At 41.1% G+C, this 16,395-nt stretch overlaps 1 protein-coding gene across 1 annotated transcript; it reads right to left on the reverse strand.

Annotated features, from left to right (window-relative positions):
• LOC129151770 (olfactory receptor 1J4-like) lies at positions 1-15,742 on the reverse strand. The gene is made up of 2 exons (XM_054727702.1): positions 15,246-15,742; positions 1-979 (listed from the first exon to the last, which is right to left on the reverse strand). The coding sequence occupies exons 1-2, from the start codon at positions 15,740-15,742 to the stop codon at positions 1-3; spliced, it is 1,476 nt and encodes a 491-aa protein (XP_054583677.1).
• Positions 15,743-16,395: the final 653 nt, after the last annotated feature.

Here is a 16,395-nt window from a genome sequence, read left to right on the forward strand (position 1 = left end):
CTATCTCCCTGTGCTCCTGACTGCAACAGGAGGATTTACTGATTGCTGCTTAAAGAACTTAACCCTATGGACACACATTTCTAAGGCCTGTTTTATATCTCTGTTCCTCAGGCTGTAGATGAAGGGGTTCAGCATGGGGGTAACTACCGTATATATGACTGAAGCAAGTATGTCTTTGGAATCCCATGATGAAGAGAAAAAGTAAACACCTGCAGCTGTCCCGTAGTATAAAGACACCACAGAGAGATGGGAGCCACAGGTAGAAAAGGCTTTAAAGAGTCTCTTGGTAGAGGGCGCCCTAAAGATGATGGTCCCTATACGGATATATGAGCCCAAAATTATACCAAAAGGCAGGAAGAAAAGAATTCCACCCACAGTGAATATGACCAGCTCATTGAGAGAGGTGTCTGAACAGCTCAGCTTCAGGAGTGCAGCAAGGTCACAAAAGAAGTGGGTGATGGTATTGTCAGCACAGAAAGACAGTCGGACCAAAAGGAGGGTGTGCAACAGGGCATTGCTACAGGAGAGAATCCAGGAGCCAGCCACCAGCAGCACACACAGCCCCTCCCTCATAATGGAGGTGTAGTGCAGAGGGTGACAGATGGCTACATACCTGTCATATGCCATCACAGCCAGAAGAAAACTGTCAAGACTAACAAAAAGCATGAAGAAATACAACTGAATCATGCATTCCACATAGGAGATGGATTGTACCTGAGTCTGCATGTTCGTTAGCATTTTTGGGACAATGACAGAGGAAAGAGAAATGTCAGAGAAGGCCAAGTGGCTGAGGAAGAAGTACATGGGCGTGTGCAGGCGAGAGTCCAGCCTGATGAGCAGGATGATGAGCAGGTTGCCCAGCACCGTGGTCAGGTACATGCCCAGGAACAGGGTGAAGAACACACCCTGCTGCCCTGGCGAGATGGGGAGCCCCAGGAGGAGGAACTGGGACATGCTGCTCTGGTTCTCAGGCCTCATGCTGCTCTTCTACCTGCTGAGGATGAAGAACGGTTGGGAGTCTCAGGAACCTAGGAAGGAAGACCAGGACATCTCATCTCATACTGTCATTCTCTGGGAAAACCATTAATTTTTAAATACTTTCATATTAATTTTGCACAAGGGTGGATGTATGCATCTTCCCTGTATTCCAGCCCGGCTCTAGGAAAACATTGAACCCCAAATTATTCAACAAGACCTCATCACAGAGAAGCAAGAGGGAGTACATCAAGTTGTGCTGGGACCTCTTCTTAGGACTGAGATGCAGCTGTGACAAGAAAGCAAGGTGCCCACTTCTATGAGTTTACATCTTGATGAGCATGGAGGGATCATTTCTACACCAGCCCAGGGCCAAACCATAATAATTCACTGTGGCAAGAGTAGAAGGTGAGCCCCTGCAAAGTGGTGTCGGTTGTTTCTGCCTGAAAGTAACGTGAGACTCTAGTGTTGAGTGGGCCTTGTTGGAGCATTGTCAGACTTCCTGTGAACCTGCCTGCTCCCATTAACCCTCAGCTGTAAACTCAGGGACACGCTGGAAATGGGCACATATTGAATACCATTGAATGCCAGAATATCCCCAAAATCAGAATAGTTCACAAAGTATTTATATATATAAAAGGCTAATATGCTAAGTATCCCTCTATCCATCCAGCCATTTGCTTTGATGCGCACTGACCACCAGGGGGCAGAATCTCAAGGCAGAAGCTGCTGTGATGTGCACTGGCCATTTACAAAGAAATGGCACCATGGACTTGGAGCCAACAAAGCAATACTCAGCTTCACCCAAGTGGGACACAGGCCCTGCCACCACCCCGGAGTGACAGCCCACCAAATCTCAGCCAACGCTGCCGAGACCCCATGGCACAAATGTGGCCTACAGCCCAGCCTAGGCTAGACCAGCTCAGAAATGGTGGCTGTGGGCTCTGGGCAATAATTTCATGTAGCAACACCCAGCTTCCTCTCCAGTGCGATTAGCCCCCTTGGAGTTTCTTCAGCCCAGGAACACGACTTGCTTTATAGCCAGGTGGAAAAATTTGACACTATAACCAAATGTCTATGAAGCGTTTTCACGTGCCTCATCTCATTTGATCCACACAGAAGTCCTGGAGTATGTAGATAGGAGACTCGGTAGAATCCTATTTTCATTAGCTGGAAAACTGAGATTTAGAAAGTTTAGAAATATGACCCAACTGAAAAGAAGTAAGAAATGGTGGAACTTGAAAATGACTTTAGGTTTTCTCACTGTGCAGAACATAGTCAAGCACTCTGGCAGTTAAATATTTTACCCATTGTTCTCTCTGCATAGTCTACAATGATAATCTGCTTCATGTTGATATTTACTGCTGTGTTGCTGACAATTGCCTGAAAGAGAAGTTGGGGTGCTTCACTGGGCTGGAAAAAATTTAGCTAAATCAGAAAGCAGATCTAATTAAGCAAGTTTATCTATACATATAAAGCTCTTGGAGGCACTAATCGCATGCCTGTGTTTCCATCTGTCATTGTCATTCGTGATTTGGGTTGACACATCAATTATAGAGAAAGTGAAAATAGCAATACTAAAATATTTTTTCTAATTAATTTCCTTTCCCTGTGCACAAATTCGTGCACCAGGCCTCTATTCTCATAATAATGCTGAATATTTAGATGAACATTTGGGTACCAGGCTAAGTACTTTTCCTATGTTTCCTAATTAATTCCACACATCAGCCTTACATTCCCAGATTTGAAAACCTCTTTACAACTGCTGGATTTGTATTCTTTGACCTATTTTAGTTTTTAAGAAATAGAAACATAAATGACACAAATTCTGTAGGCTCACAGCAGTACAGCAGGGACAGAATGGCGCACAAATACACGTGTGTATATTAGTATCTATTGCTAATGTGATATGTAATGTTTATAACTTGATATATATGATTACCATTTTCTATAAATTAAAAATTGCCAACAATTAGCTGCTCCATGGGATTCAGTCTAATAGGTTTTTGTGATCAGAAACCATGCTCTTAACTGTTACACAGGGAAACTTCCCTTTTCTTGTTTAGGAGCCAAGCACAATATATTATTTTAGAGCTGTGAGGACCCAGAGTTGTCCAAAATGTTTTTATTCCCTTTACTAGATAATTTTAGTCCTTCATATTTATTTATTTTCCAACTGACAAAAAATGCTCAAATACATTAAGATATATTTATGCAATAACTATTTACAGAGGGCCTTTGCAAGATTCATAAAACTTGTGTCATTCTTTCCATTTTATAGACATGAAAGTGAAACCAATGTTTTATATAACTTCCCCAAGGTCTCGTCACTATTTATTGGTAATTCTGCCCAATACCTTCACATATCATGATGCCTGAAGTTTATGGTTTATTTGTTTGTTTCCCTAGGATGTTTAGTAAAAAGAAAGAAAGGTTGGAATATTCTGAGCAACTCAGTAACACTCAGGTACATAAAAATGATAGCAGATCCATTTCAAGAAACAGGATGTTGTTTAGAATTTGAATATTTTAGGTAATGGTGCCCCACAAAGAGGACACTTTAGGAAATACTTGAGTCATGAATACGAATCTCACACACACACACACACACACACACACACACACACACACACACACTGCTGACTTCAGAATGTAAGCCACCCCTGACCAAATTTCCACCCTAAAGGAAGAATAGCCAATATGTGGTTCACCGCATAAACACTCATATGCATACATACAAGTCATAATCAATACAAATTTGGACATACACAACCTACAATAATACATCTCTCACCCCAAAACACACTCACAATGCACATCAACACACCTGCTACATGATGCACCAGGTGAACACTCAACTCACCACACATACATAACTCAAACACTATACACACTTCACCAAAAACACACAAGACCACAAACAATTTAAACATCTACAAGACACACACAACACAACACAACACATATGCACACTCAGCCACACTCGTTACAACAAACAGTATACACTCTCCTTTTAATAAGAGTATATTAAGGAGCTTCCCTCCTTCTGACCTTCCCCTTGCTGGGGGAGGCAGTCAGCATGGGGCTGTTAAGTCTATTCAGTCACAGGCACAATCATTAAACCACCACAAACACCCATGCTTATGGTCACACACACATGTCACATACACACAGAGAAAACCAATAACATAACTTCCAGCTCTCATACATGAGAGTGTCACCCACAGGTACAGCTCACATGTGCACAACACACTGCTGAGCAGAGGTCTGAGCTCCCTCTGAGCTGACCTTGGTTACTTATGAGGTCGGCATCTTCTTGTCCAGCAGCAGAGACAACAGTCTCACTCCCAATGCTCAGCTGTGGTGCCAGTGTTTACAATCACAGACATGAATCAGGAGTCCCTAATAACATGCTATGAGGCTGATAATTTGGTCCACATATGCTAAAATGAGACTGTTAGATTCATAGCACATACACACACAACTATCAAACAACACATATATAATCATACACAATACATGCACACACACAGGGTCATGGACACAGACTCTCACACATTAACCCCCTGACACACAGGAGGTTCATTGGAAAGGTCAGATTTCCAGCTCCTCTCACCTGGGCTCGTCATTGGTGACTTCAGACACCTTCTGCTCCAGATTACTGCCCATCTCCTCAGGTTTTCTTCAGGAGACCTAATGTCCAGACACACAGAAGCAAGATCTGGGGACTTGGCACTTCTACAAAGTTTCCTTTTCCTTAACCAGCTCCACAGAAAAGAGTCCACAGATAATGCTTAACTGCTAATGAGAGACTGCAACCAAGTCCCCAAGCTTGTGGCTGATTTCTGACTGCCCTTTGGGGAGCTGAGTGTTCAAGAGCCAGAGGGACTGGAGTCCTAGGGGGCAGTGTCCCTGATTCCAGTCATGCCCTGGACACCTTTCTTCTTGGGCATTGCTCCAGCTGGGAAGAAAGATTTTTCAACTTTCTATTTTGAAATGATTTTAAAGATAAAGAAAGTTGTAATAATGATATTAAGAATTCCTGGACAATCTTTAGCAAACTCCCCATTGGTGAACATTCTACTGTGTTTACCTTCTGTGTGTGTGTGTGTGTGTGTGTGTGTGTGTGTGTGTGTGTGTGTGTATGTATACTTCAGGTTTAGATTTATAGCTGATATACCAGTGCATATTATCAGAAGGCATATGATATTGTTTCCAGTAGTTAGTGTTTTTATCCTTTTTAACAAATTTTCCAAAAAAAAATTGTTGAAAGTATTATATATGTCTCCCTTTTCCCCCCATTAATCCTTCTGGCCTGCCCCAGTTCCTTCACCAGACCCTCACCATACTAATATCTGGGTCCATTGGTTATGCATATATGCATACAAGTTCTTTGGTGGATCTCTTCCTACCCACCCACCCATGTCTGCCATCCCTCTGAGATTAGACAGTATGATCCATGCTTCTATGTCTCTGGATCTATTTTGTTCATCAGCTTATATTGTTCATTAGATTCCACATTTAAGTGAGATCCTGTGATATCTGTCTTTCTCTGGCTGGCTTTTTGCCTAATATAATACTCTGCAGGTCCCTTCATGCTGTCTCAAAGGGTAAAAAATCCTTCTTTTTTACAGCTGCAGAGTATTCCATGGTGTAAATGTACCACAGCTTTTTTATCCACTCATCTACAGGTGGGCTGTTTCCAGATCTTAGCTATCGTGAATTGCGCTGCTATGAACATAGGGGTGCATATTTTCATTCTGATTGGTGTTTTAGGTTTCCTAGAAGTGGAATTGCGGGGTCAAATGGCAGTTCCATATTTAATTTTTAAGGAACCCCATACTGTTTTTCATAATGGCTGCACCAATCTGCATTCTCACCAGCAGTATATTAGGGTCCCCTATTCTCCACACCCTTGCCAGCACTTGTCATTTGTTGATTTGTTGATGGTAACCATTCTGATAGGTATAAGGTGATACCTCATTGTCGTTTGAATTTGCATCTCATCTCTCTGATGATTAGTGACTTTGAGCATTTTTTTATATGTCTCTAGGTTATCTGTGTGTCCTCTTTGGAAAAGTGTCTATTTAGGTCCTTTACCCATTTTTAATTGAATTGTTTGTCTTCCTTTTGTTTAATTGTATGAGTTACTTACATTTTTTGGATATTAATCCTTTATTAGATGTATCATTGATAAATATGTTCTCCCATACAGTAGGCTCCCTTTTCATGATGTTTATGGTTTCTTTTGCTGTTTAGAAGTTTTTTTTATTTTGATGTAGTCCAATTTATTTATTTTCTCTTTTGTTTCTCTTGCCCTAGGAGATGTCTCTACAAACATGTTACAAGAGATGTCTGAGATCTTGATGTCTATGGTTTCTTCTAGAATTTTTATGGTTTCACAACTTATATTTAAGTATTCTACCATTTTGAGTTCACTCTTGTGTATGGTGTATGTTTGTGGTTCTTTCTTTTTTGTGTTTTATTTTGCATGTATGTCCAATATTCCCAGCACCATTTATGGAAAAGACTGTCTTTACTCCATTGTATGCTCTTGCCTCCTTTTATTATTCCTCCTTTCCAAGTTAGATTCCTTTTATTTTTTCTTCTTGTGCGATTGCTGTGGCTATTAAAACTCCAGTACCATGTTGAACAAGAGTGGTGAAAGCAGACATCCCTGTCTTGTTCCTGTCCATAGGGTATATGGTTTTAGTTTTTGCCTATGGAGAATAATTTTGGCTATAAGTTAGTCATATTTGGATTGTATTATGTTGAGATATTATCTCTCTATCCTCACTTTGCTGAGTTTTCTTTTAATCTTTATTGTTGAAAGTATTACATATATCCCCTTTTCCCCCAAGGACCCCTTCTAGCCTGCTCCCCCCCCCCATACCAGGCCTTCACCATGTTGAGTTTTTATTAAAAAATGGGTGTTGAAGTTTGTCAGATGCTTTTTGTGCATCTGTTGATATGATCAATTGATTTTTGTCTTTCAATTTGTTTATGTGCTGACATTTACTGATTTGCAAATATTATACCAGCCTAGTATCCCTGGAATAAATCCCACTTGGTCATGGTGTATGATCTTGTTAATATGTCGCTAGATCCAATTTGCTAGTATTTTGTTGAGAATTTTAGCATCTATGTTCACCAGTGATATGGGCCTGTAATTTTCTTTTTTTGTTGTTTCTTTATCTGGTTTTGAAATTAGGGTAATGCTGGCCTCATAAATAGTTATCCTTGATCAGTTAACTAAGGTAGTGTGTGCCTGGTTCTCTACTGTAAAGTTGCCATTTTCTTAGTTTCTATTTTAACCTTATAATTAATAGGTATCATTTAGGTACATATATTTATACTATATAACCATAACCTTTTGCTCATTAAAATTTCACCTTCTATACTTAATATCCATTGGTGATTTTCATATGAGAAAATTATTACAAATGTGGTGGCCAAATAGTGATTCTTCCAATTTTATAATTTCTTATATATTTATTAATTCTATTCTCCTATAAGAAGAAACTTACCCATATTCCACCCTCATTTATTTTTATTTATTTATGTATTTATTTTTTTATTTATTTATTTATATCATTATGGACTTGTGTATTCTTATTCTCTAAGTTCAAATCCATTACTGTAGTTATTCATTTTGAAGTCTTAGGTGTGTTTATTGCCTGCAAGGATTCTAAATTATCTCAGAGAAGCCAACTGGAAATATATATAAAAGAAACACAAGGAATAAAAACTAGAAACTAAGAAACTAAAGGAAAGTTAGCTCACAAGAGGTGGGTCTGGAGTGGAACAGAAAGATTGGGGAATGGGAACAGTATAGATGTTGACATATCCTACCTAATAAGAGGATAATATGCAAATTGACTGCATCTTCGCTATGCCTAAGCCACGCCCACCAGCCAATCAGAGCGAGTATGCAAATAAACCCAACCAAGATGGCTACAGCCACAGAGAGCAAGGTTTCCCAGGCAATGGAGGAAGCCAAGCTTTCCGCCTGCCCTTGCTAGGCCTAAGCCTCCACTCAAGCTACAAAGTTTCAATTATAGAAGGTAAACAAATCTTAACAGAAATGGCAGTAGCCACGGAGCTGGAGAGAGAAGGCCAGGGTTGCCCCTGGCAACGGAGAAAGCAAAGCTTTCCGCACACCCTGGCCAGGCCCAGGCCTCCGCTTAAGGCTACAATGTTTCAATTATAGAAGGTGAATTAACCCCAACAGAAATGGCTGCCGGCCACGGAGCGAGCTGGAGGCTTGGCTCCGATCCAGGCTACAAAGTTTCAGTTGTAGAAGGTAAATAAATTCCAGATACCAGGGCCTCCTCTTGGGTCGCCAGGGGGCGTGGCTGGACTGCAAAACACAACAGGCCCTTCACCCAGGCTGCCCCACACCCCAAGGGAACCCCTTCAGGGCAAATCAACTGGCCCCGACCACTGCACCAGGCCTCTATCCTATCTAATAAAAGAGTAATATGCAGATTGACCATCACTCCAACACACGATATGGATGCTCCCATGTGGTCAAAGATCCTTCCCCCATGTGGACACAAGATGGCCACCACAAGATGGCCAGCAGGGAGGGCAGTTGGGAGGGATCAGGCCTGCAAGGGAGGGCAGTTGGAGGTGATCAACCCTGAAGGGGAGGGCAGTTAGGGGTGACCAGGCCGGCAGAGGAGGGAAGTTGGGGGCAAACAGGCTGGCAGGGAACCAGTTAGACATCAATCAGGCTGGCAGTGGAGTGGTTAGGGGGTGATCAGGCTAGCAGGCAGAAGCGGTTAGGGGCAATCAGGAATGCAGGCAGGTGAGCAGTTGGGAGCCAGCAGTCCTGGATTGTGAGAGGGATGTCCGACTGCCCGTTTAGGCCCGATCCTACCGGGATCGGGCCTAAACGGGCAGTCGGACATCCCTTGAGGTTTCCCAGATTGGAGAGGTTACAGGCTGGGCTGAGAGACACCCCCCCCCCTCTCCGTGCATGAATTTCATGCAATGGGCCTCTAGTAAGCTATAAGTTGCAATCTGTTTATACATTTTAAAACCCATTAGTTCTAATATGTCTAATTCTAGTTTGGCACCATAAAGTTCTTTGTAGCATCTCCTTTCCATGTACAGAGTTCCTTTCCCCCAGAGTGAGAGGGACTCCTTTTTCCTCAGTGTTTACTTATTTGCTGAGTCTTTGGATACATGGTGAGTTGTTTCAGAATCTTGAACTCACACCACTGTCAGTGACACTAAATACAGCTTAAAGCTTTATTTCAGGTGTTGTTGGTTTTTACTTGTGAGAATATATAGACAAAATTTGGGTTCAAAAATTAATTTAGTTATTTATTTCATTTCCCCCTTTAGTCTAATTATGGTATTCATTTGAAATATAGTTAGGTTCATTTGTTTTGTTTTATTCTTTGTTTCTGTTTTATTTTAATCTTTGTTTTTGTTTTGTTTTGTTAAAACACATAAACTGAGGAACAAAATCAGACCCGGAGACAGGGAAGCATCGATCAGACTGTCAAACCTCAGAGGGAAGGTAGGGGAGGGTGGGGGAAATGGGGAGAGATCAACCATGTATGCATATAAGCCTAACCAGTGGTCATGGACAACAGGGAGGTGGGGGCATATGTGGGGAGGGGTTTGGGATGGGAATGTGGGGATGAGGACACATATGTGATACCTTAATCAATAAAGAAATTTAAAAAATTAAAAAAAAACTTATCTGAAGATATTTTTCATTGACCTTTAGAGAAATATAGTTAAGTTCATTTGTTTTGTTTTGTTTTATTCTTTGTTTTGTGTGTGTGTGATTTATTAAGGTATTACATATGTGTCCTTATCCCCTCATTGCCCCCCATTCATGCCCCCTAATTTCTGTGTGCATTTGTTATACTTATATGCATGCATACAAGTCCTTTGGTTGATCTCTCCCCCTTACCCCCACCCTCCCCTACCTTCCCTCTGAAGTTTCAGCATTTGATCGATGTTTTTGTTTTGTTAATCTTCACCCAAAGATATGTTTCCATTTATTTTTAGAGAGAGTGGAAGGGAGAGAAAGAGACAGAGAAAAACATCAATATGAGAGTGACTCATCAATTGGTTGCCTCCTGCATGTGCCCCAACCAGGGATAGGGATATATATTTACATATATATATATATATATATATATATATATATATATATATATATATATTTGTAATCAAATATGTATATTTACAAATATAATATCATATTATATTATATTTGTAAATATATATATTTGATTTATCCCTTCACCTGTTCATCCAGCCCCAGTACCCTCTTATAGCTGTCAGTCTATTCTGTGCATCTATGCTTCTGTTCCTATTTTTTGAAAAATATTATTTGTTCATTAGATTTCACATATAAGTGCAATCATATTGTTTTTGCCTTTCTATGACAGGCTCATTTCACTTAGCATAATAATTTTCAAATCCATCCATGCTGTTGCAAAAGATAAGATTTCCTTCCTTTTTGCAGCCGAGTAGTATTCCATTGTATAAATGTACCACAGTTTTTTTATTCACTTATCTATTGATGGGCACTTGGGCTGTTTCCAGATCTTAACAACTGTTTTATTCTTCCTTTGTTTCTTTTTACTCAAATAGGCAGACATATATGTGTTCTATCTCCCCTTTATTTTCACTTAAAATTGGAATCTTGTAAATGCTCTTTTACACATTACTATTTTCCCATTTATCCTGATACTAGGGGCCTGTTGCACGAAATTCATGCACGGAGAGGCGGGGTGTCCCTCAGCCCAGCCTGTACCCTCTCCAATCTGGGACCCCTCGAGGGATGTCCAACTGCCCGTTTAGGCCCGATCCCAGTAAGATCGGGCCTAAACAGGCAGTCAGACATCCCTCTCACAATCCAGGACTGCTGGCTTCCAACTGCTCGCCTACCTGCCTTCCTGATTGCCCCTAACCACTTCTACCTGCCAGCCTGATCACCCCCTAACCACTCCTCTGCCAGCCTGATTGATGTCTAACTGCTCCCCTGACAGCCTGTTTGCCCCCAACTTCCCTCCTCTGCCAGCTTGGTCACCCCTAACTGCCCTCCCCTTCAGGGTTGATCGCCTCCAACTGCCCTCCCTTGCAGGCCTGGGTCCCTCTCAACTGCCCTCCCTTGCAGGCCTGGTCCCTCCCAACTGCCCTCCCCTGCTGGCCATCTTGTGGTGGCCATCTTGTGTCCACATGGGGAAAGGATCTTTGACCACATGGGAGCATCCATATTGTGTGTTGGAGTGATGGTCAATCTGCATATTACTCTTTTATTAGATAGGATAGAGGCCTGGTGCAGGGGTGGGGGCCAGCTGGTTTGCCCTGAAGGGTGTCCTGGATCAGGATGGGGGTTCCCTTGGGGCGTGGGGCGGCCTGGGTGAAGGGCCTGTGGTGTTTTGCAGGCCATCCACGCCCCCTGGCGACCCAAGAGGAGGCCCTGGTATCTGGACTTTATTTACCTTCTACAATTGAAACTTTGTAGCCTGGAGCGGAGCCAAGCCTCCTGCTCGCTCCGTGGCCGGAAGCCATTTCTGTTGGGGTTAATTCACCTTCTATAATTGAAACTTTGTAGCCTTAAGCGGAGGCCTGGGCCTGGCCAGGGTGTGCAGAAAGCTTTGCTTTCTCCATTGCCAGGGGCAACCCTGGCCTGCTCTCTCCAGCTCCGTGGCTGCCGCCATTTCTGTTAAGATTTGTTTACCTTCTATAATTGAAACTTTGTAGCTTGAGTGGAGGCTTAGGCCTAGCAAGGGCAGGTTGAAAGCTTGGCTTCCTCTGTTGCCTGGGAAACCTTGCTCTCTGTGGCTGTAGCCATCTTGGTTGGGTTTATTTGCATACTTGCCCTGATTGGCTGGTGGGCGTGGCTGGTGGGCATGGCTCAGACATAACGAAAGTATGGTCAATTTGCATATTATCCTTTTATTAGGTAGAATTTCTTTATAATGATTCATAGATATCTTTTTTTCACATTAAATACATTTTTAATAACATGCAATAAAATTGCGTTTTTTGGTATACAGTTTTAACATAGGTACTGATTCATGTTACCATCACCATAATCAGAATATAGAACAGTTCTCTCCCACCTTACTCCTGGTAAACTCTGTTGCTATAGTTTTCCCTTTTCTGAAATGTCACACAAATGTCATAGAAATACAATCATACAGTATGTAACCTTTTGGGATTGGTTTCCTTCACTCAACATAATGTCTTTGATATCCATTTGTGTTGTTGCATGTTATCAATAATTTGTTCCTCTTTAATTGCTGAGAACTATTCCATCATATGGACATCGTATAGTTGTCCCACAGTTTGTCCACTCATCCATTGGAAGAAAATGGGTTAACCGTTTTTGGAGATTATGAATACATCTGATATGCACATTTGTGTACAGGTGTTTGAACATACATTTTCATTTCTCTATGATACACACCTATGAGTAGGATTGTAGGGTTATATGGTATGTGTATGTTTAACTTTAAAATAAATTGCAACACCCTGTTATAGGGTAGCTGTACCATTTTATATTCCCAGCAGCAAAGATTAAAGTGCCTGTTGCTTTGCTTCCTTGTCAGCACTTAGTATTGCCAAGTTTTTGTTTCCCCATCTTCAGTGGTATCTCCTTGTGGTTTTAATTTGCAATTATTTGATGACTAAAAATGTTAATCATATTCCTTGTGTTTGTTTGCCATCTTTATATCCTCCTTGGTGAAGTGTATGTTCATGTCTTTTTTTTAAATTTCTTTATTGATTAAGGTATTACATATATGTCCTTATTCCCCCATTACCCCCCACCTCCCATTCATGCTCCCACCCCCCTGTTGTCTGTGTCCATTGATTAGGCTTATATGCATGTATATAAGTCCTTTGGTTGATCTCTCCCCCTTACCCCCGCTGTCCCCTACCTTCCCTGAGGTTTGACGTTCTGATTGATGTTTCTCTGTCTCTGGATAGATATCTTTGTGCTAATTTTTTTCACAATTGCCAAACACTCAATTATTTTGATGTTCTATAGAGTTTTTATAGGTGTCCTAGAATGAGTTACAGGTGATGAGTTTTCTAAGTGCCATTGAACTGTACATCTACAAAGGCTAACATAATAAATTTCATATTTTGCATTTAAATTATACTTAAAATTTAAAGAGAAACTAAAAATAATCTCTATATACAATACATAAAAGAATTATAAAATAATAATATATGAACAAGATGTAAATAGACGGGGAATGATATGACAAAAATGAATTTAATTAATCAAAAAGGAAGAAGACAAAAGAGAATAAATGTGAAACAGATATATCAAATAAAAAAAGTAGAGAAAGTTAAATATCCCATGATCTCACTCATTTGTGGATTATAATGAACAACATAAACTGATGAACGAAAACAGATCCAGAGACAGAAAGGCATCAATCAGATGCTCAAACCTCAGAGGGAAGGTAGGGGAAGGTAGGTATAAGAGGGAGAAATCAACCAAAGGACTTGTATGCATGCATGTAAACATAACCAATGGATGCAGACAACAGGGGGTGAGGGTGAGGGCATGATGGGGGGTGGGGTGAATGGAGGGATAAGGACACATATTTACTACTTTAATCAATAAAGAAGAAATAACATAGTAATATGGGTCATAGCCTATTTGGCTCAGTGGACAGAGCATCAGCCTGTGGACTGAAGGATCCCAAGTTCAATTCCAGTCAAGGGCACATGCTCGAGTTGCGGTTCGATCCCCAGTAGGGCGCGTGCAGGAAGCAGCTGGTCAATGATTCTCTCTCATCATTGATGTTTCTATCTCTCTCTCTCTCTCTTTCCCTTACTCTCTGAAATCAATAAAAATATATTAAATAAAGTACAGAGCTTTAAAAAAACAATAAAAATCATAGTAATATGGAAATATAAATACAAAGAAAAAATATAAATGCAAATACATTATGATTACATTAGATGTTAATAGATATAATTCTCCAGAAACATAAAAATGGTTACTCCACATAAAAAGAGCAAAATCTAACATTACACTGTTAACAATGGACACCTCAAAGATATAAGGACAAAGAAAAGATTAAAGTGATAGAAGAGAAATAACATGTAAACACTAACAGCGAGAAAGCTGCATCATTACCATCTATACTAAACTAGTATCTATATCTCTGTCTGCATCTGTACATATAGATAGAAAGTATCAGAAGTAGATGAGGTCTGAAGGTAGGACCCAGTACTAGAAATATCTTCTAATTATAAACGCAATTATGTGCTGTTAAATACATATTTTATAAGTCTCTCTTTTTACAAAGCTTTTTATTTTTCAGTACCTGGGAATTTCCAAAGTGTAATTTTTCTTATTATGGCTGATTGCAATCTACCAACATGATGACATTGAATGTGCATAATCAGCTCGAAGCCAACAAAAGCCAACATTAAAAAATCAGGGAGAAAAAATAAATGGAAAGTTCACCAGAAGCAGACTATGATGCTAAATCAGAGCATCCTCATTAACACAGTATAATCAATACATAAACAAAAACTGACATGACTCAAAGGAGAAAAACAAAAATCCACAATTATAATTGTGCAAAATGTTTTGCATGAGATTTTGCATACATCTTGTAAGAGATGATAAACAAGCAAAAAATATCAATTAGTAATAAAGAATTATTGACAATCCAAGTAGCAAATGTGACCTAGTTAACATATTAACAGCACATGTACATAATGACAGAATGCATGTTCTATGAAAGGTATATGGATATTCAACGATACAATAATTTTAGGAAATACATCTCCCTGTGCTCCTGACTGCAAAAGGAGGATTTAATGATTGCTGCTTAAAGAACTTAACCCTATTGACACACATCTCTAAGGCCTGTTTTATATCTCTGTTCCTCAGGCTGTAGATGAAGGGGTTCAGCATGGGGGTAACTACCGTATATATGACTGAAGCAAGTATGTCTTTGGAATCCCATGATGAAGAGAAAAAGTAAACACCTGCAGCTGTCCCATAGTATAAAAACACCACAGAGAGATGGGAGCCACAGGTAGAAAAGGCTTTAAAGAGTCTCTTAGTAGAGGGCACCCTCAGGATGATGGTCCCTATACGGATATAGGAGCCCAAAATTACACCAAAAGGCAGGAAGAAAAGAATTCCACCCGCAGTGTATATTACTAGCTCATTGAGAGAGGTGTCTGAGCAGCTCAGCTTCAGGAGTGCAGCAAGGTCACAAAAGAAGTGGGTGATGGTATTGTCAGCACAGAAAGACAGTCGGACCAAAAGGAGGGTGTGCAACAGGGCATTGCCACAGGAGAGAATCCAGGAGCCAGCCACCAGCAGCACACACAGCCCCTCCCTCATGATGGTGGTGTAGTGCAGAGGGTGACAGATGGCTACATACCTGTCATATGCCATCACAGCCAGAAGAAAACTGTCAAGACTAACAAAAAGCATGAAGAAATACAACTGAATCATGCATTCCACATAGGAGATGGATTGTACCTGAGTCTGCATGTTCGTTAGCATTTTTGGGACAATGACAGAGGAAAGAGAAATGTCAGAGAAGGCCAAGTGGCTGAGGAAGAAGTACATGGGTGTGTGCAGGCGAGAGTCCAGCCTGATGAGCAGGATGATGAGCAGGTTGCCCAGCACCGTGGTCAGGTACATGCCCAGGAACAGAGTGAAGAACATGCCCTGCTGCCCTGGTGGGATGGGGAGCCCCAGGAGGAGGAACTGGGACACGCTGCTCTGGTTCTCAGGCCTCATGCTGCTCTTCTGTCTGCTGGGGATGAAGAAGGTGTGGGAATCTCAGGAACCTAGAAAGGAAGATCAGAACATCTCATCTCATACTGTCATTCTCTGGGAAAACCATTAATTTTTAAATACTTGCATATTAATTTTGCACACCTGTGGATGTGTGCATCTTCCCTGTATTCCAGCCTGGCTCTAGGAAAACATTGAACCCCAAAGTAGTCAACAAGACCTCACACAGAGAAGCAAGAGGGAGTACATCAAGTCTGTGCCGGGACCTCTTCTTAGGACTGAGATGCAGCTGTGACAAGAAAGCAAGGTGCCCACTTCTATGAGTTTACATCTTGATGAGCATGGAGGGATCATTTCTACACCAGCCCAGGGCCAAACCATAATAATTCACTGTGGCAAGAGTAGAAGGTGAGCACCTACAAAGTGGTGTCATGCCAAAACTGGTTTGGCTCAGTGTATAGAGCATTGGCCTATGGACTCAAGGGTCCCAGGTTCGATTCCAGTCAAGGGCATGTACCTTGGTTGCGGGCACAACCCCAGTAGGGGGTGTGCAAAAGACAGCTGATCGATGTTTCTCTCTCATCGATGTTTCTAACTCTCTATCCCTCTCTCTTCCTCTCTATAAAGAAATCAATAAAATATATATTAAAAAAAAA

The sequence above is a fragment of the Eptesicus fuscus genome, chromosome 15 (assembly GCF_027574615.1).
Source record: "Eptesicus fuscus isolate TK198812 chromosome 15, DD_ASM_mEF_20220401, whole genome shotgun sequence".
Lineage (NCBI taxonomy): Eukaryota > Metazoa > Chordata > Mammalia > Chiroptera > Vespertilionidae > Eptesicus > Eptesicus fuscus.

What these genes read in the sequence shown, in the direction of transcription:
- LOC129151770 (XM_054727702.1), bottom strand. Translation starts at nt 15,742, where the DNA reads ATGAGGCCTGAGAACCAGAGCAGCGTGTCCCAGTTCCTCCTCCTGGGG. An exon ending in ACCCTCCTTTTGGTCCGACT is followed by an intron (nt 980 to 15,245) that starts GTCTTTCTGTGC and finishes GTAGAAGAGCAG; the next exon opens with CATGAGGCCTGAGAACCAGA.